The sequence below is a fragment of the Mesitornis unicolor genome, unplaced genomic scaffold, assembly GCF_000695765.1.
Source record: "Mesitornis unicolor isolate BGI_N332 unplaced genomic scaffold, ASM69576v1 scaffold50393, whole genome shotgun sequence".
Classification (NCBI taxonomy): Eukaryota; Metazoa; Chordata; class Aves; order Mesitornithiformes; family Mesitornithidae; genus Mesitornis; species Mesitornis unicolor.
The window spans coordinates 1-26,835 of record NW_010174973.1 but is presented as its reverse complement, the minus strand read 5'-3'; the positions used below and the strand labels follow the sequence as shown (position 1 = coordinate 26,835).

General features: G+C 37.9%; 1 protein-coding gene across 1 annotated transcript in view; it reads right to left on the bottom strand.

Moving 5' to 3' along the window:
- EML4 (echinoderm microtubule associated protein like 4) overlaps positions 1-24,433 on the bottom strand; it is a gene marked incomplete at its 5' end in the record, with an annotated part of 34,023 nt that extends 9,590 nt beyond the window's left edge. The window contains 12 exons of the mRNA XM_010181207.1: positions 4,103-4,200; positions 5,382-5,470; positions 11,665-11,732; positions 12,351-12,482; positions 12,609-12,734; positions 14,024-14,175; positions 15,982-16,117; positions 16,347-16,481; positions 18,770-18,865; positions 21,235-21,345; positions 22,705-22,774; positions 24,284-24,433. Coding sequence (XP_010179509.1) covers positions 4,103-4,200; positions 5,382-5,470; positions 11,665-11,732; positions 12,351-12,482; positions 12,609-12,734; positions 14,024-14,175; positions 15,982-16,117; positions 16,347-16,481; positions 18,770-18,865; positions 21,235-21,345; positions 22,705-22,774; positions 24,284-24,433 — 1,363 coding nt within the window. The remainder of the gene's footprint in view (positions 1-4,102; positions 4,201-5,381; positions 5,471-11,664; positions 11,733-12,350; positions 12,483-12,608; positions 12,735-14,023; positions 14,176-15,981; positions 16,118-16,346; positions 16,482-18,769; positions 18,866-21,234; positions 21,346-22,704; positions 22,775-24,283) is intronic.
- Between the last annotated feature and the right edge of the window lie 2,402 nt (positions 24,434-26,835).

Sequence of the window (26,835 nt, the reverse complement as noted above, 5' to 3'; positions counted from 1 at the left end):
ATCCACTTTCTTCCCATCTTAGTCACTGTTAGGCAACAAAACAACTTTTTTGACTGACAGATGCCAATTAATCTCCCTCTCTTGGTGGGCGTTATGAAGATGGTGTTCCTCAGCCCCTCACAAAGTCTCTTGGCTCAGTCTGCACCCGCTGTGCCAAGGCCTTGCTGGTGACTGTCCTGGCTGCCACACCACCCACCAAGCCAACATCCTCAATAGAGAGCTATAAGATATGCTGATTGCTTCCAGAATTATATGGAGAAATATATCCTGTGTTTATCTCCCTGTCCCCAGGTCCTCTGTGAGAGACTGCAAAGTGATTTAGAAGAAAAGTTAACCTTTAAGTTTTATTTACCTATGAACTAGTCTCTGCCTCAAGCAGAGGAACTCTGTATTGACATAACTACTTTGCAGTCATGGGTGGGATATATGATATTGACATGCAAAGTCGGTATTTTGGAAAAAAAAAAATGCACAATTGGCTAGGACTTTTTCTCTCCCCCCATATTTTCCAAGTCTTCAAATTTGCAAGCGAACTCCAACATGGAAAAGAATTGGTCAGTCATTTACTAAATCCTGCCAGACTTTTGGCAGCTGTTAAAATTCCTGGAGGCGGCGGGGAAGGGAACAAAGCAATTGGCCAGGGGGCTCTGTGCTGCAAAATCCCTTTCAGGCAAGCGATCACTGAATGATGAACTGTAACATAACATTGTTGTAATATTTTCAATAGGACGATCCCATTTTCTACAAAAATCTTTCTTTGGTAGATGCTTACTGATAAGACAACATTTTACTCTTTCCTCTTGTGTAGCTTTATTTACAATGAACATAATTACTCACATTTTAACTGGCTAGTAAAATTATCTGATTAAATGGAAACCCTCTCCTTCACTGGTAATGTTTATCTGTTTCAGAGTTAAGTTGTATAAAGGGTCAAAATGCCCACAGCCTATGGGATGTGCACACTAATTCTTTCAAGCGCAGTCTATCAAATACTTCAGCGTGGCTGCCCATGTGGCTTTCACCCCACAGCCCTCTCAGTAAATGCATGGCACTTGCTTCTCCTTTGCTAACAGATATCTCTGATGTAAGGCGAACAGACAGTGCCAGCTACCCTAGAGCTGCTGACATGCTGGAAGTTCATACCCCAGCCCATACCTTTGCATTTCTGTCTGCATAGCTGCAGTCCTCAAAAAACAGCTGCACTAGTCAAAACGGTTGTTTCGGCTCATCTGAAATTCTTTCTGATCACAACCAACACCAGCCCTCACTGTAGAAACATGCTCACAGTTCAGAGACTTGCCTCTCTGGCAGCAGCAGAAAGCCTGGTAGTGACTGGAAGGGGATTTAAATGTAAGAGGGGGCATACAGCCCTTATGCACAAGCTGATGCTGGTTCAGTAGATGAAATCCTTCTGAAAGTATCTGAATAACGTATTCAAGTTGGAAGAAACAACCAGAAGTTCACTACCAGGAGGACTGAGTCATACTACTTGGAGGTCACCCGCGAGGCTACTGAATGGCAGAGGAATGCCAGAAGGATGTGGTGCCAGCACCCAAGCAGTGGCCAGGAGAGTGCTTCGGGTCCCGAGCATGCCTGGGTGTCTCCCTGCTTAGCATCACGCTGGTAGGGACGCGTCAGCATGCTGGCAGGCAGCAGCGGGGAGGCGCGGGGCGTGTGAAACCCGATCGGCAGCGTTAGCTCCTGTCAGCCAACACGCTGCTGCCTTCTGCACACGCTGGAGGGTCAGGGGAGCTCACCCCTGACAGAAACCAGGTTGCTAATTTTGGCTTCTACACTCAGTCTGAAAAAAAAAAAAAGGTTAACAGAAATCTGCTTTGAAGCCTTAACACTTCTGCCAGTGCATAATAATGTTCATTTCTCCCATCTCAATTTTTACAAACCACTTTCCTGCCAAGGCAGAGGGACAAACGGACATACGGATGCTGGTTTAAATTACAATATGCTCTCTCCTGATACATAATACATATGTTATACAGAAATAAATTCTCTCATATATATTCAAAGAGCTCACAGAGACCTTGAAGTACATTAGCAAGCTAAATATTACACATGTCAAGATTAGCCATCTCTGTATGATTTTATCTTTTATGGTTAAAAATAATAAGTGATGGGGTGAAATGCTGTACTGGGGCACAGTTGTGAGCTGCTGCCCCCACCAGCCCCTCCCGGTCTCTGGCCTGACGTTCCTGTAGGTTCAGCTCTTTCCCCACCTCTTGAGCTCTCTGGGAAGGCAGCAGATTTGATTTCTCATGTCATGACCATTGTGCTACTGACTAACACCCTCACCACCCAGCTTGGGAGGCTGCAGGATGCCCTGGTTCCCCCTACACCATTATCCTGTCATGAAGAAGTCCCCAGCACACCCAACAGCCTTCCCTCCCAACCACATCCATGCCAGCACCAAGGCCTCCCTGCCAGCCTAGACATCGCAGGGATGGGGCAAACCCCACTGCTGCTGACTGCCGTGACAGCCCCATGTCCCCGGCTACAGCTGGACTCTGGCTGCTCTGGACCTCCATGCTCTAGCAGCGTGGGGCACCCTCAGCCAAGTGATGGGTAGAAATCTCTCAAAGACACCACACATTGCAATAGAGGACTGTCTAATGCCCGTTTGTTTCCCCTCTAACTAACAGTTTCTACTGCAAGTCTTGCATCAAAGATTGTAGAAGGAAAAAAGAAAAAAATCTTAGAAATAAATTAAAAAATCAAACCACAATTTAGGTTTAAGGTCCCCTTACCTCCCATTTTCAATTAACAAAGCAGCTTGAGAAGTTCTCTTATTTTTAAAACTAAATAAATGCAATTGGTGACAAACATATGAAAAATGTTTTGAGTGGTGGATGCATTCCTTAAAAAAAAAAAATTCACATTTCAAATGTGAACCTATTCTTGTGATATCATTTTCAAATCCCGTTAAGATTTAGATTTTCTTTATATAAATATTCCCACTAAAGAGATAACGGAATTTAAGGTCAGGATGTTAGATAACTAAACAAAGGGCTACAAAGATGATTAGGGCTACAAAGATGATTAAGGGAGTGGAGCATCTCCCTTATGAGGAGCGGCTGAGGGAGCTGGGTCGCTTTAGTTTGCAGAAGAGGAGACCGAGGGGAGACCTCATTCATGTTTATAAATATTTAAAGGGTGAGTGTCATGAGGATGGAGCCAGGCTCTTCTCGGTGACAAACAATGATAGGACAAGGGGTAACGGACACAAGCTGGAACACAGGAGGTTCCACTTAAATTTGAGAAGAAACTTCTTCTCAGTGAGGATAACAGAGCACTGGAACAGGCTGCCCAGAGAGGTTGTGGAGTCTCCTTCTCTGGAGACATCCAAAACCCGCCTGGACGGCTTCCTGTTCAACCTCATCTGGGTGTTCCTGCTCCGGCAGGGGGATTGGACTAGATGATCTTTTGAGGTCCCTTCCAATCCCTAACATTCTGTGATTCTGTGACTCTGTGAAACAATGAAAAAATAAAAAGCATGTCATTTTTAGCACTAGGACAACCTTATGTAAGTGTAAGGACTAATATAAGCTCCACTACTTGTGCTACACTTACGTTTATTTACCCTGGGTCAGAAATTTATTGTTAACTTATCCCCCAATTTCAAATTTTGTAGTAACAATTACAGCTAAAAATAGTGCCTATTTGCAACCTCCAAGATTACATATTCTAATGAAATTCCACCATATAATGTCATGTTGGTCCAACGAGTACTCTACTAACAGGGGGAAAATACCCTCAAACAAGTGTAGTTATTTTCCCCAAAACAGTTTCAGCACATTGGTACAAGGCATTTCTCCATCTTATTGCTAAATTCCCTTTTCAAAAAAAAAGTCAATAGTCTGAGAAATTAATCATATTTGATGCAAAAGTGTTCACCTAACACTAATGGTTACGGTACTCATCAGCCTGAAGTTTAGAATCAATCAAATGCTGAAAAAAAACCCATAAAACGTATAAACAAAACTGAACATGGAAAAGCATCAACCCAGAGAGAGTTCCACTGCTTAACAACTCAGTGTAAGTTTAACATAAAAATTCAAGAAATGTTGATTATATTTGCTCCAAAACTTACAGTGCATTTTCCATATCTGCTATACTTTCTTCCATTTTCTGTTACTACGTAGAGGTAAATAAAGTTGTCATGGGATCCAACTGCAAGTAAGGTGCCATCTACAACACAAAATGTTTGATAGAAGTTAACAGAATGTTTGTTTTCCAAACTCTAATGATATCAGATTTATCACTAAGACAATAGTCTCAATTAAACTACTGCTTACGAACTGTATTTAAGGATAAATTAACTGTTTACATTATGCTGTTTTTCAGTCAGTATCTATTTACTTTGCAGGTGTGTTTTTAGGGAAAGTTCTTCCACTTCTGCTTTTTTAAATAAGTGTCCCTTGGACAAGGTATAAAACTTGAGATTGCACTGGATTTCTGGAAATTGTCGACAGCAGGCAGGCTTGAGTTTTCTGCATCACAAAAAATGCAGAACAGTACTTACTCTATAGTTAGCTTAGATTTTTTGAGCGGGTGGGGGCAGGGAGACATGCATATAGATCAGCATGAGATAAGGTCTAAACGACAAGTGGAGCATTCAAACATTACAAGCACTTTTCCAACATGTGTTGTCTCCATTTTAAAAAAATTACATGGGTACAAGCTGCCCTGAATCACGTTCAAATGCCTCTGCAGTGTCAATGATCATCAGTGCTTTGAAATATATTGCTACGCTTGGCAGATGTGGCAGCAGCAGGGGAACATATTGCCCACTGACACGGCAGGTTATCCAAAAGCAAACAAGAAACAGATTTACAGGAGTGTTCTTCCATCCAGTTTTAACAGAGAGGATTCAGCCTCTGAGGATCTGTCATGTCATGTCTGAAGAGGATACTCAACACTGGCTTGGACTCCATGTAATCTCACAGCACATACTGAATAAACAGCTCTGGGTTTTATGGCTTTGTATTAATAAACTTGAAAATTAACTAAGAAATATATTAAAGTATTACTGACATACTAAGCTTTTTACAGACTTTTCTGTTCATCTGCCAAGTATTTAGTTGAGAACTCTTAGCTCTTCTGGGAGCAAAGCTAGCATTTATTCTAGCAGTACAGATTAACATGAAAGACAGACTGGGAAAGGTGACCGAAACATCTGCAGTTAAAAACTCCAACATTTAGCATACACAAACAAATCTGTAACCAATTATTCAGTTATATATTAAGCATCTTACACAATTTTTTTTCAAAGCTCTGCCTTTTCTAGTGACTGGGGAGTAGTTTCAGACAGTTTAACAGAACAGACATCTCATTTAACAGCAATTACTCCAAAGTATAAGTCTGCCTACCTACTGAGTAGCGCATCACTGAGAGCTGTTCATTGCCATCAGTGTGTATTGAGACCAGATCCCTCGTTTCTGCATCCAAAACAAACCACCTAGAGAGAGAATTCCAAAGAGAATCACTTCCACTAAACAAAAAAGCAAGCAAAGGAGCAATAACCACTGCCTGCCTTCATTTTCTCATGCTTGCCCCTCAAGGACAGCGCAGCGAACATCTGTTTTTAATGGAACACTTTTCTGGTTCATAAAGTAATACGTGATCCAGTGAAGAATATATAAAAGGTTCTAAATGCAGCCCAATTTTTTCCTCCTCCCTTGAACACTGCAGTAATCACCAAAATGTCTACTGGATGATAAACATGCCACCAGATTGCTAATATGGCTGTACCTTATCATCCTGAAGCCTTAAGGCTACAGCTGAGTTTTAATCTTCTTCCCCATTTTGAAGAACACCTTTGATTTAAAAATTTATCTTTCAATTTGTACAAAGCAAAGTTAAAAAAAAAATTGAAGTAATAGAAGGGAGTAGAAAACACTTTCATACTAATTTTAAACACAAAGTATATTTTAATTTGGTATTTTCCATTTATATGAATAATTTTATCACAGTAAGAAGAAATAACCATTTATTGAAATTTGACAGTTTATAACCTAGCATTTTTTTAAATTTCCTGCTTGGATGATCTGTAACTAAGGTAATTAAGTGGACTGTTTAATATTTAACAACAGCTTTTATCCTGCAGTATTAGTTACGAAGCACAAGTAAACAGCTCAGAGAAGCTTAAAAAAGCTTCAGTGGCCCATACACTGAAATAGCTACTGACAGCAAAAAGGTAAGATCAGCAGAACCAGAGCATTCTGCAATTATTCTGATGCCCATCTAACTCCTAAATAATACAGCAAAAAATAGCAATGATAATTTAATAAAAATATAAATGCATACACATATATAATGAAAATGTAAGATGTCAACATGGCTAAATGCATTACAGCTGTAATCAGAATTTAATTTATTGGCTTCAAGCTGTGCCTGATCTCACAACGGCATGCATACGCTGCAGCCAGGTTTCCATCCCTGGTGACAAACGGTGATTCCACACGCTGTGGAAACAAGGAAGGCAATTCCACCCACTGCGTCAGTGAACTCAGTGGAACACCGCTAAAGTTAGGACCATTTATTTCATAACAAACTTATGTAACCTAAAATAAACTCCAGGAACAACAGTGTGCATCGCTGCTTTCTATGGATAGAGATGAGATTCCAGCTTGTGCTGATCCAGTGTCTGGCAGCTAGGTATCAGGAAAGTGGCCTGGTCCCAGTGCCTTAAGCCAGCTTGTGGTTAGAGAACCACATGAAAGAAATTAAATTACATACATATAACAACATTGAGACCCATATGCCACAGGCTGTTGAATAATCTGTGTGCAAGACAGATGCAACCAGGGGAAAACAGCTAATATGTTTGCAGTGGACAGCAGCAGAAACCACGCTCATTGTTTCTCAGCTGTAATCCTCTGCTGATTTCCATTCTATGCTCTTTGCTATGTGGGTTCTCTGAATAAATTAGGAGTCACAAGTTGCTATTCTGCTATTTAGTTCAAACTATGCCCTCCTTTGGCCTTGCCAAATGCTCCACTAAAATGTTACCTAGCTGATAAACCTGACAGGCATATGGATATTAAGGAACCAAAATAAGTTAAAACAACAATAACGACAACAAATCCCAAAACCAAAACAAACAAAAAAACCCCACAAAACCAAAAAAACCTCAATCAAAACCACAAAAGCATTTGGAAAGGGGGAAGAGAGACAGTCCCTATGCCATTCTGCCACCATAAAATGAAATACAATCACTCCATCATGACACCAAAACTGCTCTAAAAGTACACCCTGATGGGACAACAGAAGTGTGAACACATCACTGAGTTGAAGTGACACGGTTTTCAACCAACACGAAAAGCTGGTTTGAAAGTGCCTCACCATCTCATTCTTATTTTTTGTTTTCCTGAATCTAGCACAGGATGAAGGCTCCTCAATGCACCTCTTGCCAGCAAAACAGGAGATATGAAGCATGAAGCCAACCTTTTATTTTACCAGAGAACTTGGGCACTGTACCCTGAAATCTATTTATCTAGCAGGATGACATAGCATAATTCCTCCTCGTTTATCCTGAGCGGCATAATTGCGGTGCCTGGATATAAAAATGCATTTTCAGCACAGTAACAACCAAAAGCAGCCTTCCTCCACAAATCGGATGGGTACCCCCTTCCTATGCCCTCCCACAGGTGACTGTGCTGCACAGCACTTCTGTCAGACAGCCCACAGGAGGGCTGAGCCCTCCGTGTCCCAAAATACTCAGCCGGAGTAGGGAGGCTGCTGTGGCAGAGACTTGCCTCTTGATTCTGGCCCCAAGACTGGCTTTTAAAGTTCATCTTTTAAGGCTGTTACTGAATCAGGTAATCCTGCAGTTAACTTCACTTAAAATGACAGATACCCTAAGCTTAAATTGCAACCAGAAATACATGCAATACTCTTCCCATTTTACTGAAAGCACAGAAGTGGTATTGTGTGATATCAAACACAATACAAAACTTCTGCTGCTCTTAAGAGCTGGTCTTCATTTGACGTTAGGAGACAGTGTTTTGTGACACCAGTCCTTCTTCAAATATTTTTCTGAACAAGAGATATTAGCAGCAGTATTAGCTGACCAAGGAAACAGTCAGTGCGCTGCAACAATTTTGATACTCATTTATGAAACGAAGCATTGGTCACATCTCGTTCAGCTGTTTCCTGATGCTTCCACAAACTGTAATCAGAAATGCACTCTTCAGACTTCTAAACTCTCCCAGTGCCATGGCAAATACTGCACTGCCAACCAGAGAACCCGTCTCCACAAAATGTGTCCCCAGTCTAGCAGCTACAGCAGCTCATCAGCGCACCCCACACAGGCCTTTCTCGCCAGCAGCTGAGGTCCACCTTGAGACTGTGCTTCGGGAGAGGATCTTCTCTCCAACACGTAGGTATGCAACATGCAAACAGCAGCTGACCCTGGAAAAGTCCTAAGGGCTGTGAAATGTGCAAAGCTTGGCTGCCAAATGAACTTCTGATCTGTAAATTGGATTAAATAAACAGATGAATGGTATCCCAGCTGTAAGATAATGGCTCTTTTGCTTGTTCTGATTTTTATTGATTTTTCTCTCAATTGTTACCAAAGATAACATGCTTAACTTGTGATCATGTAAACAAGAGAGAACTTTTGCCATTTTCATTTGCTTTTTGTCTTCCCATTCCTTTGCTTTAAAAAAATACTGATAACCTATCTAAAAAAAAGTATGCTTTTAGAAACAAAACCCGTTAAACTACTCTCTTTTGGAAAACAAATTCTGACCCATGATAGACATTTATTACTGATAATTCACATCTGTGAAGGCAGAACTTTTCTGATGAAGTCACTAGGGAAATAGTATTCCATAGTAGTAATAAATTTTTGCACTTATACTTGCAATTCTCATGTTTAGTTAATACTGAATGTTGAGCCTGCAAGGCATTAATCAGGGTGAACAAACCAACTCATCTTACAAGATTGATTCCCTGGGATATTTAGCCTTCTTCATTTTAATACCACAGCAGATACCGAACCGGTATAAATCTCAATAGCTCTATTGACTGATTTACCTCCTTGTGGCTCTGGCTTAGGCTGTTCTTGTCCTTCAGTCATTAGTTTTCTTGACAACGTTGTTGTTATTATTTTAAGAACCTTATTAGTCTTTTTTTTCTGCAGTGCTTTTGTGTACTCACACACACAGCACAGCACTCAAGCTATTCTACATGATTAGTCACAGAGAGGTCTACTTCCCTGCAAATAATACCACTGGCAAGATGGCAAAAGGATCTGTATAGCACCTTAAAAAACCCACTTTTCTGGTAGGTTTACTGATTGCCAGCCCTTTTTAGTCTTCCAGCTGTGCATTTCCAGCAAACAGCAGAATCCACAAAAGTTATCAGTTCTATTCAAACTAGGCTTAATCCCAGACAATTGATGATCAGGCAGATAGAAGGTATTTAAAGAAGTGGTTAACAAAACCTGCAGCAGACCATTTGCAGACAGCCCAAAAAGGGAAATGATAACTCAAATACTCATAATGGGGAGTGGTGCACGAAACGCACACCAAAACAATGGTATGTTAGCCTGATAAAAACACACAGCTGTGAAACAACAGAGAAGAATGGGAAGAGAGGCAGAAAATTCAGTTTTCTTCAGATGTCACGATTTTAACCACCAAACTCAGCTTTCTTAATGTTCCATTCCCTACCTCTGTCTTACTGACCTGCGTACTGGCAGCAGAGCCGCACTAAAATGGCAACAGCTAGACACATCTAAGGTTTGGTTTTCCTGAGTGCTAAACAGATTAGACTCATTTAATATTTGCTGCGAGTATTTTGTGCTATGAATCAAGTTATTAAATGGCTTGTTATGAGTCTGAGATTATTTTCTTCTACATTAATCGAGATACATCATGCAGCCCTCATTCCTTGGGAAGTAACTCCCTTGGACCAGATTATCTGGCATAGAAAGCACTGTGTGATGGCACTGGTTAGGCAGTAAATTTAAAACCGATCTGTTTAGCTTGATTCACAACTCCATTTATTTCTCATCCACTAGTATACTTACCAGGCCTCATTTCAATTCAGTTTTATTTGTAGAACTCAAACTTATCACTGAATCATGCACTTTCAGAACCCAATAAAATATAATGGTGGAAATACCACTGCTTAATTCCAAGAAGAATGGGGTAAAAAAAAACCCAAACCCAAGGCCACTATCATAAACCTATCCAATACAGTATAAACCAGTTGCATGAAGTAAATTAAAAATAAGAATTTTAACTGAAAAGTGCTGAACTGAAAAAGTAATGTTAAAGTAACAAAGGGGAGAAGTCAATCAAAAGCAAATGACAGATTGAATGCTTCAGGTGCTCAATATGCCTTGATTGTGCTTTGATGTAATTTCAAAAATGTCTAATAACTCTCAAGAAATGTAGCCTGACCTTCTTTTCCCTTTTCCCTGTTTCAAGTACTATTAGGCCAGTATCTTCTGCTCTGTTTAATGAAGGTAGAAATGCATGTTCAGTTTAATGCTGTAAGTAGAAAGAGATGAAAAAACAGAAAGGTACAATATGGAAACCAAATACGCAAAGAGCTCAGCAAGATTTTTCTTGGGAAGAAAACCATGTTTTCGAGCCTGATGTTATACCTAATGAATTTAGTGCAGCCTCTATCTTCACCTTGGAGACAGAAACTCCATAAAAAGTATTAAACATTCTGTTTTTCCAGGAAAGTTTAAGTGTGTTGCATATACTCAGCAGTTTCTAAAAAACAAACTTTAAATGTTTTTTAGCCATGAGGCTAGGTATAGAAAAAATTTCTAGGGGGTGAATAAAACACACAAAAAATCCCCATTTTCTAACATGCACAATGCATTATTTTATCACTAAGTTGTCAACCATGAGATATAACTGAAACACAGGATAAAAATGCTAGTAGATTTGATATCTGCTTCTCTCACCTTTCTAAATACCCTGTTTTTTGTTTTAACTTGTTCCTGCTAAAAATCCATTGCATGGGACTCCTTTCTTGGGAAGTGATACCAAGCCAGAGTTTGACTATGAATTAAAACAATTTTTTTCTACCACTGCAAGAAGCCTGAGTTAAAAAAAACAGCTTGTGTTTTGATAGCTTTTAAATATGTAACGATTTCAGGAAGAATACTAACAGCTCAACAGCACTTCATTGAAGCAAAGTGCTATATTGAATTTTTTCTTGTACAAAAATCAAAACCCCAGCCTGTTCTCTCGCCTCTCCATGTCAATTTAAAAAGTTGCAAGTGTGTTTGATTTGGGAAAGAGAAAGATCTGTACTGTATCTGTGTTACAACCTAATGTAACATACACACAATAATAAAATATATGATACTTGGTAAAGCAAATAAGGAGGGTGCATGGAAGCCTGTGCAAAAAATAGTGTTTTTTTTAAAAAACGCAACAAGATCTGGGCTTTCATGAAAGAGTAGTTAAAAAACCAGAACAGCCTAACAACAGTCAAATAATCCTTCTGTCTTCACCATGTAAGAAAGATCTGCTCTTTTCCCTCAAGATTTTTAGGCTACTTAACCTCAAAGTAAAGAGGAAAAAAAAAAAAAAGCAAATGTATTCCTGTATATAAGATGCTTAGTAACAAACTGCCTCCATTAAACTTTCAATCATCACAACTCAGTCAAAAGGCAATTACCTGCCCGAGTGCGTTCCTATTGCGACCACTGCTCCACTGGGATGGAAGTCAGCACAGTGCCCCGGTTCCTGAACAGAGAGGCACAGACATGTCATTTACTCGCCTGCTTCCTTACAGCCAAACACCTCTCCTTGTACCAAAGCTACCCTAAAAGTCTGAGATGAACTGACACAGGGAAAACCAATCGGTTAGCACCGTGCCTGTAATCCTCAGACAGATTTTCTTTTAATGTATCGGTGATATGCACTACATGGTCTTCTTTAAAGCCTACATTTCTGTGCAAAAAGAATCTTTTGCTTGGGTATGAGGACAGAACTAGCCAAAATATGAAATGAGCAATGACAGTAAGGAAAGACATTTAAAGCCAAACCCTGCAAAACTGTATGATATTCTTTTCAGATTGTTTGAATAATTGGGAAAAAAGTTAAATTGCAACAAGAACAAAGGACTAAGTTTTATTCAACTAGGATTATCATAATGGCATCAGACAATTGTAACCAGATTACAGTTCATATAATGTCTGAGGAGTCTGGTTAAGTTTATCAAAGCTTCCAAATAGCTGTTTTTAAAGATATAAGTACAGGATTTCTGCTTCTCTTGCAATCAGATGGGACAAGGGTGTTGCAGAAAACAAATGCTTTTTCCTATTTTCCCACTTTATATTTAACATTAAAGGGCTGACGTACATCTAGCAGTCTGGTCCATTCCAGTGTGTGGTCCACAGAGTTCCACATACAAACTTGCCTATCTTGGGCACAGGTTAAAAATAAGTCTTTGAAAGGATGCGATGCCAGTCCCCAGAGTTCATCTGTATGTCCCTGGAAAGGAAATGCATATGATTTAACAACAAATAAAATAAAGATTCTCTTAAAATAACACACTGGTAGGGAAATCCTTTACATTTTGAGTTATAGTTTAAAAAAAGAATAAAAAATTGTGCTTACCTGTACCTCTACTAGGAAACCATCGTTAAATGTTGCCCGCAAAATGAAGTTTCGTGAAGTACCCACTAAAAATTGATCTGCTTTTCCTTCCGCTACTGCTCTGATTGTTCCGTACTGGTCAGGCACCTAGAAAGAGAAACATCTGTAAAACCATATCACACATCTTGGTAGGCACTTATATGCACTCCACAACCTTACAACTCATCTTATATGGGTACAAATAATAAATACATAGCTAATGTTTACTTCTCAAAACACGTTGTGAAAAATAAGAAGAAACTTTTGTAGCACACGGTAAATGCTTCAGGATTTTCTTAATGCTTCCTGATTAGCCGTAAGTAAATTTTCATATGCTGTCTGTCAGCAATGATTCTGAATTTTACTGAGTTTGTTTATTGCATTCTTGAATTATAATACACTGCTTTATTGTATAGTGTGCATCTGTTTGGTTTTCTAAATGATTTATCTTTAGAAAATACACTAACTTTAATATTAGTCACAGAAGACACAAAATAAATGCAATCATTCAGAAAGTTACCTGTCAGGATTCTGGTAATATTTCTCAACATAAAAAAATTAGCTTTAACATAATATTGTTAACAAAAGGAAAATAGAAATACTGATATGCATAGAGTGAGTTAGTTAAGCCTAAGAGTTGTATATGACATATGTATATATCAATGCTTACTTACTCTCAGACTTGTCTTCTAAAGGTCAATATTAGATTCAAGGTAATAACAATCTCTAGATAGAACTAAACATACATATTAAGGAAAAAATGCTGCTATAAATGGACACTAGGTAAGAGGAATAAACAATTATTAAAACTACTGTTTAAGAAGAACACATGATTGAAAGAGGTAATTTTTTGTCAAGAAAAATGCTAAGTATTTTAAAATCCATAATGTACAGCTTTTTTTCCAGTTCCTCCCCATTTACTTAGCACTGCCATACAGCCAAATCACAAAGACATACATATTCACTGAACACCTGTTTTAGGATAAAGTTAAATTAATCATTAATTCTTACAGAATACCCATATGTATCCTACCAATTGTTTGCCTTATGTAAAAAAATCTATTAAAACACTCAATTCCTGGTAACACTATCTTGCTTCAGAAAGGCAAACAGAAACACAGGTGATACTAAAGAATACACTCAAAAAAGGGATGAATAAAAGAAACTAAGAAAGGTTTAGAAAAGTCTTAAAATTTCTGTTCAGCTTAAACAGAGACTTGAAGCCTCATATAGGCTCATTTATAGGCAGAAACCCTTTTATTATAAAACATTGTCATCCACTTAAAATGACAGCAGCCAAAAGATATACTATCATCCTAACCACCGATTCTCCAAATGGTGGAGAGAGCTCCTTCTTGCCAGTCAATACTTTGCCCTTGTTACTTTTGCTTTCTTACCTCAATTTCCCTTTCGGGATTCAAATCATGATCCCACAGGATGATCTTTCGGTCTTTCCCACCTCCAGTTAGCAGCATCCCATTCCTCATTTGACAGAGTGTGAATACACTGCCATCGTGAGCTTTGATTTGTCTGCTTATCTGATATACTCCTACATTCAGAAAAAGAAAATAATAAAGAACGTTACTCATTTTTTTCACCTGAGGTTTACAAGAAGCTGTGCCTTTTGGCAGAAGAATAAAGTAACAGTGTATAATAAATAATTACATTTGGACTGTGAAGCTATTAGTACTGCATTAGTATTGCAAACACAAGGTGGTACTGTTTTCTTACAGGATAAAAAGATAAAACAAAGGACCTGTCCTTCTGAATAGAAACTTTTTTGAGATAGAATGTCCTACAACTTATGAAGGCAAGAACAACCACGATTTGCAAAATGCTTTCATTTCTCTGCTATCCAAGGGAACACGCTTTTTCCAGATACAAGAGAAACTGTCCTTTAGAGTCAATAAATATTTAGCAAGTCATTATTAGAAAAGAATTAAAGCTATTTTATTAAAGAAACTCAAAGACTCATCTATAGTCTTATGGGAATAAAAAGCAAATTATTTATAGAAAGCTTCCAGGATGTATGAACCCAGTATCTAATGCTGGATGTTGCCTTACTTCAAAACAGTGTAACCAGCATTTGGCATCTATCAATATAGCAGTCTACCCAGAGGAAAACACTAGGAAGAATGAGAGAGAGATGAGAAAATTAAACAACAAAGGTAGCAAAGGAATCCTTTTGTATTCCAATTCGATCTGCTGTAGGAAAATATATTTTAAAGAAGGCAAAGATTCTGGTGCTTTGAGACTTGCATGTTTTCAAATAGCAATCACAGAAAAAGCCTAAAACACCACAGAAATTAAAAACGAGCTTAAATTCGCCGACTCTGCCTATGGCTCAAGTTAGTTCAAGTCAGCATCATCTCACACTGTGAAAAAGAGATCAAGTCCTGTGACCCATCTAATGTGATAAACCAACAAAAAGAACCCATATTTAATTAAGCCAATGTAAATAAATGTTCTATTCAATATCTTTTAAGACTATACTGGGAAAAGGTTATTATTGCACAAGAACTTCAAAATCAAACATCAGATAATTTGTTAAATTACTTTTCCATTGCAGTCAGCTTGAAAGACAAGAAAAAGATTTACCTACAAAAGCAGACTTACCATTAAAAATTTACTTTTTACATGAATGTTTTCCTGGCATACCAATTTAAACCAGAGTGTTTGAAATAGCTGCCAAGTAAAATAAATTATCCTTGAATTTATAAGTTAACTGAGGGCCCAGCTGTGCCAGGTCTGCATATATTGGGTCACAAATAATTTTCCTTCTTTTGTTACAAAAGCTTTGCCCTAAAGAGTATGTTTAATCCAAATTTCAAATAAGATGGGTTTTAAAGTTTACTTTGCAGCCAAGACTTGAGTATCTACTAAACCTGATAGTGTTATTTACATAACTGGTACGACTGCACATTATATTTTTCCTTCACATACAAGTCCTATTAACATCAGCTTCAACACTTAACTGTATTCCTCTGTGACTAAGAACAGTACAACACAAGCCTCAACAGGCAAGAGTAGCCTGCAGAATCCTCAAATTGATCCTACAGCATTTTTCAAATCTCAAGATGATAGGAAAGCTGATTAACTGTGCGGGTTTTTAAATGCAAAACATTTAGATAAAGTAGTTTTTATTCACTTCAGTCAGTCTCATTAATTACTGCGAAACTCTAGATTGCTCTTAAGTCAGCAAATTCATGAGACTTAAAGTAGTTTAGTACCACCTGTTAATAATACGAAGTATACAACCTTAGTCAAGCCTGTTTCCCTATTCTTTTTCTAATACAATCCTTTATTTTTGTCTTCTACAGGCTAAAATCTATGATTAACTGTGAATGGGTCTTACCTTTAGGTCCTTTTCCTGGAGTAGATTCTACAGTAGTTTTGCCCCATATAAGTATTATCCCACCTGAGTCTCCAGTGAGCACATCACCATTTCCCAAAAAAGCCAAGCACTGAACAAATTTGGGTTTTTCATATTTCTAAAACAAAATAAGCAAAAGAAAGGGATAACTGCTTGTATTCTTTATGTAATTAGTATAACCGTATCCACACTTATACAATCTGCACACATGAAGCAGAATTTAAACTTCTTCTTTTTATTCACCTCTCTGCTCAAACAATGCACGGTAACAACGAAGCAAATTTATAGAAAGCGTGAGTAGATCATTCCACTGATTTAAAACTGATCTGATATTAAGACATTCTTACCCCAAATATCCCTTGCTTCCTTGACAATGAATTACCACTCCAGGTCCAGAAAAATATATGAGATTTGCCACATGTTATTATAGTATTTGCATCAGTTGGATGGAATTCTACAGCAAGAACAACTTCATTTGTAGTCTGAAATAATAACAAAAATAGTATTTATTCAGATGGGACATTAACTACTAGAAACAGATGTAAAATGCCAAGTTTCAGAACAGAGGTATGAGGAACTAGAAGCTCATCATATGCTTCAAAGAATCCATAAGTGTTCTGTGCTAAATCAAATGTAATTTTTTTTATATATATATTGATTTTTTTTACATTAAGAAGAGATCTTTAGTCAAGGTTTTACATCCAATAGATTTTACAAATATAATGAACTGACCAGTCACTTATCTAACTTCTAATTCAACCAAACTATCTTTGAAGACAATCTCCTGGAGGCAATGACTGTACAAAACACTTAAGTAAATGCATCAATGCATTTACTCCTATGGGATTTAAGCTGATGTTTTAATGGGGTATCCATAAAAGGGCTGCTGAACAGGCACCTGAGGGAGTGCCCCTTCCCCACTTCACCGTTTTTTGGCTCATTCCAGGAAGACAACCTTCTTAAGTCTCATTTTTTTGTTGATGGCCATATTTATTGAATTACGCTTTTTACACAGTTTCTTCCACATGAACAGATCTACTATATCCACAAATTGTATGGAAACTAAGGACTGAAAATTTAAATGGAGTTCAGCTGAGAAAACGCTTCTGTTTTGCACCCTAGCTCAAGGGATGAAACTCTACTCTGCTCACACCAACTATCATGGAAGGTGCTTAAGATACTGCAAGATCAAGCCCAGTACTTATTCACGTTTAGAAGGGCAAGCTGTCCCTGACAAATTGTTTTCAGACAATTCTGAAACACCAGGGAACTCCCTGAAGAGTGAAAATAGTTCAAAACATAATGCCAATAAAATGGGAAATACAAGGCATATGCCAATAAAATGGGAAATACAAGGCATATGCCAAAGAGCTTCATGTTAAATATCAGCAAGGAAATGAAAATACTGACACAGAATTAAAACTTAAGCACAGAATATAATTAATATTGGACAACGTAATTTAAAGAAAATTAGTGAAACCAACCTGATTTTGTCATCTGAAATTGAAAGCTTGTAATCACATAGACATACATGCTTGTGGAGTATTTCACTTGCTGACTCACGATTAAAAAAAATAATAAAAGATACTCAGTTCCACAACTATGCAGTATCTCCATGCCTGACAATGTACAACACAAAGCAGTATGTCTCAACATATGGACTTCAAGAATAAGTTATTATTGGATTGGGTGTTTCCAGTGATATCAACTTTACATGAACATTGCCGCACCTCGAGTACTGTGTTCAGTTCTGGGCCTCTCACTGTAAGAAGGATGTTGAGATTCTGGAGCGTGTTCAGAGAAGAGCCACAAGGATGGTGAGGGGTCTGGAGAACAAGCCTTATGAGGAGCGGCTAAGGGAACTGGGCTTGTTTAGCCTGGAGAAGAGAAGGCTGAGGGGAGACCTCATCACCACCTACAACTACCTAAAGGGAGGTTGTAGAGAGGTGGGTGCTGGTCTTTTCTCCCAGGTGATGGAGGATAGAACAAGGGGAAACAGCACCAAGCTGTGCCAAGGGAGGTTCAGGTTAGAGATAAGGAGGAAGTTCTTTACTGAAAGGGTTGTCAGAGGCTGGAACAGGCTGCCCAGGGAGGTGGTGGAGTCACCATCCCTGGATGTGCTTAAAAAGCGAGTAGATGACGTACTTAAGGATCTGGTTTAGGGGGTAGACAGGAACGGTTGGACATGATGATCTCAGAGGTCTTTTCCAACCGAGCGATTCTGTGATTGAGCACAACAGCTTTGAATGCTTCTCACTGATCAGAAATTCAGAAGGTTATGAAAGAAATAGGAAAGCAGACAAGATTACAATCTACAAAAGTACTAATGGACTTCAAATGAGAAGAGACATATGTACTGAGAATAAGTGCCTGGAACTCGATTCAGACAAAAATGTAAATAATACATTTACATATTCCTTATTACTTGTTTTTTTTTTTTTAAATAAACTACAGACTGAATCCTCACTTCAGTTTCTCAAAAGTTCCCAAGACTTTTTCTTTTTTAATTAGAAAAATATTAGAGAATCGCTTTATTTGGATTGGGTCTTCGGGTATAAGTAAAATGGAATTAAAAGTGCTCCAATATTCAAAAACCTTCCAAAATAACAGTTAAGAATGAATTACTTTAGTGCCCTTACACAAACCAGTATTGGCACTATTACACAATTGTGTTTTCCAAATAAGACAAAATGTGTGTCTCACAAACTCTTGTATTTTCATGGGAATAAAACCACTTGCATTTCAGAACATTAATTTGTGCAATAATTACCTTTATTTCTGCTATTTTTGATTTCCTCTGCCAGTCCCACACAGTGAGCATGTGCTCATTCGAGTCATCAATTACACACAAGTGAGTACCAGAATCCTAAAGGAAAAAGAAAAAAGTGTTGACAAAGTACCATCAGAACCCATTAAGAGACAGGGCAGCAGTATTTAATAAAAAAACAAACCACAAAGGTACAAATATAAATTAAGCAAGTCATTTTCAAGTAATTATAAGCTCAATATATCTGGTATTTCCTTTTTCTCTTAAAGACAGACACCGATTTTTTGCATAATCTTACAAAAAAGACCATGTTTCAAATAATATTCTAGTAAAGCTTTAAAAGTATCTTACCTTTTTTTTTTCCCTTTTAATTTGTTTTGCTTGCAGGTTTTTTTCCCTTTGGTTGTTTGGTTCTTTTGGGTTTTTTGTTTGTTTTTCTTTCTTGTTTGCAATATCATGCTAGTAGCAAGGAGGTTTCTCCATTTTTCTATTCTGCACATATTTTGTTTTTTTTTCTCAGGTCTCAGAGGACAGACACACAAGCTCCAACTTGCATTTTTTTTTCTTAAATGTCACCATCACATACACACAAATTTACATTATCAACTTTTGTAAGCACATCTCATATTTTCCTCATGGAGTATTAAAAATACCAGTGGTTTCATCACGTAGTTGGTAAAACCGCTGCAAACTTTTGAAGAAAATTATGCTTACAGAGCAGAAAGACTGGCATCTATGGTATTAAATAACTGAAATTGTTTATTCTGAACAATTTTACAACAAAATGGCTAAACAGGATTAAAAGAGCAGACAGAAAATCTAGGCACAAAAACATGCTTATTTGCAGCAACACATACTTGCACAAACCAGTTGTTTCAAGGACATGTGTAGAAAGATTTGGAAGAGACCTTATTTATTTTAAAGTTGATTCTTGCAGTTCAACTGCATTCTTTAACAAATTATAAAAACAGAGGTGGCTGAAAGTTTAATTCTCAAACACTAGTGCTATTATGAGCAGTACTTTGCAAATATACATGCTAATCATTAAAGGAAAGACACCCTCAGGACATTGGTGATACAGACAGCTCCTGCACGGTTTAATGGAATTATGTGGTAAAAAAAAGTTCTAGGTACATACATTCACTCTTTCAGCCCAGTGAGGAATCATATGAGACTGTAATAAGGTATCAAAATCAGTTGCAGCTGCAAAACAAACTAATAAAAACTAAAATCTAGTCCTCAAAAATACCTTAGTGGGTTTTTTTTGTTTATTTTGTTTTTAAAATGATGGGACATGCTTATTCGCCTGGAAAAAAAAAGTATCTGAATTTAAAAGTTTTATTGGTTAGAGTGACAGGAATGACCGTATTCCTATCACATTATTCTATTTTATTTATGCTAGCTCCTATTCATTAAAAAAAATGAAAGGCAAAACCTAGATACAAATATCTTAGCATCATTTCAATGTGTAAGCATTTCTTTTCAATAGGTTGCCCAATGAGACTGTTGAGTCCCCATCCCTGCAGATACCCAGAGCTCAGCTGGACACAGACCAGAGCAATTTGTTCTGCCTGAGCCTGCTGTGAGCAGGCGGGTGGATGAGGTGAGCTCCAGCCACCCCTGCCCACGTCAGCCATCCTGCGAATCTAATAGCAAAATACAGCAGACATTCTTTTCCGCATTTTTTATTTTTTTACGCCTATGAATTCTTCTTGCTGGGATGCAAGAATAACAGGCTGAGTTTTCAGAAGGTCTGATATGTCTTGGTGCTTTGGCAAAAATACAAAGGCAGCTTAAAGATTAAAATATACACATATTTTACAAACCTCCCCCCGCCTGCTAATTTTGACATAAGAACTTCATCAATGCCAAGTAACACATCTCCACTGGCTACTGATTTTTCTGACAAATTCTGTAGGCCTAATAAAAAGACTTCTATTTTATTATGTTTTTTTTGCTATGTAAAGGAAACAAATTGAAGAAATTATTCCTCGGGAAAAAACAGCACAATATGATTTTTTTTTAAATTTCCTGTTAGTGGATAAAAACCTACTCCAGCTGTGCAAGCAAAAAGCTACCCTTTCTATCAGAACTCACTGAAATTTGCCTTCACATACCTCACTGACAAACGTGTTTTTAACATCCAAACAAAAAACCAAGTACCTCACAAACAAAACCAAACTACCAAACCAAGCACATATTTTAATTTCTCGTTAAGGCTTTTCTTGCCTGCTATTTATTTGGTGGTAGTTTGTTACCGCAATTTTACATGTGCAATTTCCTGTTTTTCCAGCTAGCTCACTGTCCACTGGTTTTATAAAGTGTATATATAAAACTTTACTGACACACTTTTAATACCAAAACAGATCAGCTAAACAACCACATACAAACATGTTCAGAGATTTAATTCCCATTTACAGAGGACTGGATAAATTATTTAACACGTGAAGCAATTGTGCCCATCTTACCGCTTTTGAAAAATCCAAACACCCCACTCCACGTTCAAAAGTCCCCATGCCGATAACCTGCAGTGTCACCAGGCTCACCGAGTCCCAGACCCTAACATGGGGCTGCAGAGGCTGTGTGAAGAAGCAATGGGACAAACAGCGTCATCAACAGTGAAAGCATCATATCCAGGTGTCAAGTTTTGTTAGTAGGTAGATGCTACCCGAATCACAAACCGCGGACCGAAATGCAGGATGGCCTGTGCTAACAAAGCTGCTGGAGAGTATTTTGAAGCTCAAAAGGCGAGAGTCAAGACAATCTTGCTCCCTTGCCTCCCAATCTGGGCTACACACATGGCAGTGGTGCCACTGGGGCAAGAAGTTGAGTGGCATGTGATAGCCATGAAAATAATTTTTCCCCCAATTTAAATCATTGAATAAATAATGGAAGAGGTATCTTGCATTTTAGTCCCGAGACCTAGCAATCTTATGCAACTGAAATAAATGTTCAAACTCTGTTTCATATATATATATATATATATGTATACAGTAGGGGAAAAAAACACAAAAAACCCCAAACCCTAGGGGGGTCTGAGTTCTCTAACTATTATCAACCATTCAAGGAAAATGTCCATGGTTTTATTTCATACAAGTACTATCCCAAACCAACTTAGCTTCATAAATGTGAAATAATCACAAAGTGGGAACTGAGTTGGCTTAAGGACAGCATTCACCATAGAAAGTGACAACAAAACAGCTCACTGATGGAAAACCAAACCAACCAGTCCTAACAAGAGATTCAACGAATGTTCAGTGGAAATCATCATAATATCTATACAAAAAAACTTCACATCAGTTTCTTACAAAATGTAAGACATTACATTGAACATCTGAGTAAGGTTTATATTTAATGTGCTTCTCCACATCATAGGATGTCTTTCCCCCCACTTTTTTTTTTCTCTGTCCACAACATCATGAAGACAATGCAATTATTCAGATTTTGACAGTCAGCCAACAGCCAGAGACAAGAACATTTAAAAACACTTGGTCTCAAATGAGGAAGTCTGTAGGAAAGCCTGACACACCTTCCACAGATTTTCAAAGTTGGTTTCCTCTTCCAAGAAGCCTTAAGAGTACACTGACCCACAGAACTGGGCACTTTTTCTCCTCTGGGACAAGACTTATTGAAAGAAATGTGACAGAAATGATGTGGCCCTATAAATCAATTACAAGCTGCACATTTGTTTGCAGAATTAAAATTGAGTTTTCTATGTTACAGATAAAGGACTTTAGGAGCTTCCGCTCTTTTTGATGTATGGCTGAGTGCTTAGTTGCTACTGTCTTTTGCTAGAGATACAGAAACAGCAAGATATCTCAGTAAATGCAGTGCCTAAAATAAACTGCAAACGGAAGATTATGAGATTTAAAAAAACCAAAACACTTTTTCCTGATTTTCAAAACAAGACACTACTGCTCAACAGCTCTATTACTTACCCTTCCATCTTTATCCACTCCAGCTAACTGTCCTGTTGCAATTCTAATTTTGTCTGGATGAACTGCAAGACTAAGACAGACAGAAATATGACTTGCTTTTGCTGTCATAGGTCTTCAAAACTGAGAGGTTTTTTGTAAATTTTTTTTTCTTTCTCAAGAGAAGCCCATGAAGACACTTATGATCCTAAATCCCACTTTTAATGAGACAACTTGAATGTTTTTCATCAGATTATTTCATTACACACTGTACTAACGGGTCAATTGGGCTCTTACGTTGGCTGCTGGCATAAAACCAGGACTGCCAGAAGAGCCACCTCCACATGTGGTCTGACAAATCTCAGGTTTGCACTATATTGGGAGTCCACTGTAACAAAATACACATTGCCTCGTGATGATCTTCCTACACGTAGTTATATGCCATATTTATAAATACTACAGCGTATTTTATGCCTAAACTTACAGATAGCACGAACCTGAGGAAAAAAAACAGCTGAAAAGTTGGCTGAGGGCTTGTGCACCCAGGAGTCAGGGATTACTGCCACTTGAAATGAATTGCTGATGTAATTGTACTAACGAAATTCTCTAGTATGGTGCACTACTAGTGTAAGTAAAAACCTCTGCTTTTGCTTATCACATTTTGCTTAGGAGCTGATGTGACAAAAGAAATAGTGTCATTTCAGAGTACACATCCTCTTAGTCCTAGTGATTTTCTGACCAACCTTCTTGTTTGCTTTCTCTGTAAAATTACAAAGGTGAAAAAAGCCATTGAAACAGGAGAGGGAGTGCAGGGAGTGGAGGGTGCTGAAGAGGTCAGAGTGATGGACACCAAAACCATTTACAATTCAGTCTAGTTTTCTGAATAGAAGTGAAGAACACAAGACTGACAGCAGTCCTCCCACAGGAAAAAATTACAGTTATCAAAGCACAGTCAGGAGAAAAGAGGTTTAGATGGCAACTCTGCTCCATTCAGGTACAGTAAGGAGCTTATGTTGACCATTACATTATGGGCACTACTCTTCAGGCTAACATTGTAAAGGCAGCAACTGCCCTTGCACCCACAATGACGTTGGCTTCAGTTTCCCTGCTTCTCTGTTTTGTTTTGCAAACATCTTTCTGATTTCTCATATAGTCCTAATATTTGGATGGAGCATCTATTTTTAAAAAATGAGGAAGTTATTGCTCAGTTTTCCATATGGTTTTCTGATTCTCCTTTAAGACTACACCCTTTGCCATGCTGTGTGTATATCACTGATTCACAATTAGGCCGACAACTATTTTTAATTTCTCAGACATCTATTTAGAATAATTTACGCAAAGATCCTTTTTCTAATCTGTCACTCTTAGCTCGTCTACCTATTCTGTTGTTTCACATTTAAACCAGAAACCCTAAGGTAGCATGGACTGCTCCAGCACCGTTCACTTGTGCAGTGTCTACTACAGTGCAATCTACTGGGACTGATGAAACAAAAAACAACTACAATTATGAAGACATTAATGAGTTTGTACATACACTAGGAGAGAATAAAAAAAGTACATTTCTGCATTATTACATACTTACATGCAAATATTATATACTAACCATTTAACGCAGTCTGTATGACCCAAGTAGTGTCGCTGAGTTCTCTCCTCATAGTTAAATAGTACCACCACTGATGCTATGAAATACACAATTTCTCCGGTAGGAAGGAGGTAAACATTGGCTCGACAGTCCCTTCCACGATACCCATATCTATACATATTTTTTTTAGAAGTCAAGGTTTTCATAATCACTGTATACTAAAAAAAAACCCCACAACTTTTATTCTTTGTTAATGGATTCCTGAGGAGCTCTCAAGCCAGCGAATGCCCTTTGGAACTATAGCACAATTTCAGTAACACGGTTTAAAAAAAAACAAAACCAACACAAAACACTTCAGGAAACCAAACCTCTTAAAAAGTGATGCTCATTGATATTAAAAATAAAATATATTAAGCACACTTAAGTAAAATAAATACAGTATTGTCATTTTATAAAAACCTCCATGTGAAGTTTCATTAGGTAACAGCAGGTCTCACTGTACTGGCTTAACATTTTTTACAGTAACAGAGCTATAAATCTGCACCCTGGGCACCGGAGTATTACTTCCATTTGGCCTTTCAAAACAAGCATGTGAAAACTCCTAATACCCTTCAGAAAAAGGCAAGCTTCCGCACAGCAGCTGACAAGTTCAGGAAATATTTCTTTAGACTGCTCCAGAGTATTTTTGAAACAAACAAAACTCAAAAGGAACTGACACAGTGAAAAATATTGTATAGAAAACTACCCAAAACGTACAAAAGGAACGATTTTCATAGGAAATCTGCATGACTCCTAGTGACATTCAAAAGTTTTACACACTGCGAATCAGCTTGGTTAGCACTGATCAAACGTTATGACAACTTATTATTTCTTTGAAACAGGTGCAATTTTCTTCATCTAGATAATTAACGTGGCTGCCTGCCTGTACTTCAGTTCCCAGGATCACTATGTCCAATTAACACCAAAATTCAGACTTTAACAGTAGCTCTGTAGCCTTAAAAATGTAATTTTCCTGTTATGTCCTGCATTTCAGAGAGCTCCCCATTTCAGTGCCAACTAAGACACCTGCAACAGGAAGTAAAATATGGGAAATACATTAAGCAGTTTTAGCTCAAGGATTCAGCCCCAGGTCCTGGTTAACTGGGTAAATAAAAAGAAGTCAAAGACCCACATGGAGAAGGCTGGATGGACGAAGTTGGCCCTTTCTCATAAACGAAAGGAGGTGGCAGTAGTCCAGGTTTGGGACTAAAGTGGCATGTCCTAAGCTGACAGCCTGGCTGCTATTCTTGGAAAAGGGCTACCTTTCTACCGAAAATACCACCACACTCCTTCCAATGCCACTCCTCACCTCCAAAAATCCCCTGCCACACTACCTTTGCTCCTTTGCAGTCCCATCAAGCCACAGGACTGCTACACGACAGGAACACTCGCAAAATTAAACACATGCTGTAACTAAATAATGGTTCAAAGAGCGACATAGTGTTCAATTAAATCTCTTAAAGGTACGGAAAACAGATTTATATCTTGCTGTCTTCTTCTTATTATAGAAGAATACAATGGCTCCTCTGAAGCAGAGATTATTGACTGCCTTGCTTAGCAAATGATATCAAGAGAAACGCTGATACAACACAATGCTGAGGGCAGGAAAAAAAAAAGGATGCCTCTGTTTATCCTTCATCACTCTTTCTTTACCACTAAATTTTTCTCTTTCTTCTTCCTCTTTTAAACACTGATAGAACAAAAAGAAAGTCCAGAATGGACTTTTATAAAAAATATACAAGATAAAACCCCAAACCAAACCAACCAGATCACTGAACTTTCAAAAACAGTGGGCTACAAACCAATGAAAATATTTTTTTCTACCTTGAAGCATAAAGAATGCTATTCTAAATACTTTCTCAGAGGAGAAAGGAAGATCTTGTTAATCTGCTGTGTACAATAGGGAGTGTATTGATAAGGATTTATTAAGATTGACATCTTTGAACATTCATCTTAGGAAAGTATTAATGATTTACACAAACAGTCTTTCTACAGCAGAATTCTACCATGCAAAGCTAAAGCTAAATATTTTGGCACCCACCACTGAGCTCTGGCATTCATAAGGATGTAAAAAATGGTTAGATTTTCTCAGTTCATTCCTTTCCCTTACCACTCCTACACAATAAACTACCAAAGAGCAGCTGCATTTTCTAGGAGTGTGTTTCTTGGGAGCATGTAAAGGAACATCCAGCACTGTGGGATACATTTTTTGCTTTCTTCTTTCTTCATCCCAGACTACATTGAGAGAAAACAAGAGGGGCTGCTGCTCCACAGCAGTTTTCCACACACTCAGAACATAGCAGCAGATACATTAATATAATAATTTACTGTTTCTCTCTATGGAAAAGGGGTGACAACTTTGATGCTCAATTCACACTAAATTTCAATGCTAATCTTTTAATGAGACTGATGTTTCAACCAGAGAAATTCAGAGATAATTGTCCACATATTGCGTATGTTTCTCCCCAATTACAAGGACTGTTTTGTCACAACATTTGATATACTTTATATATATATATATATAGCTTTATATA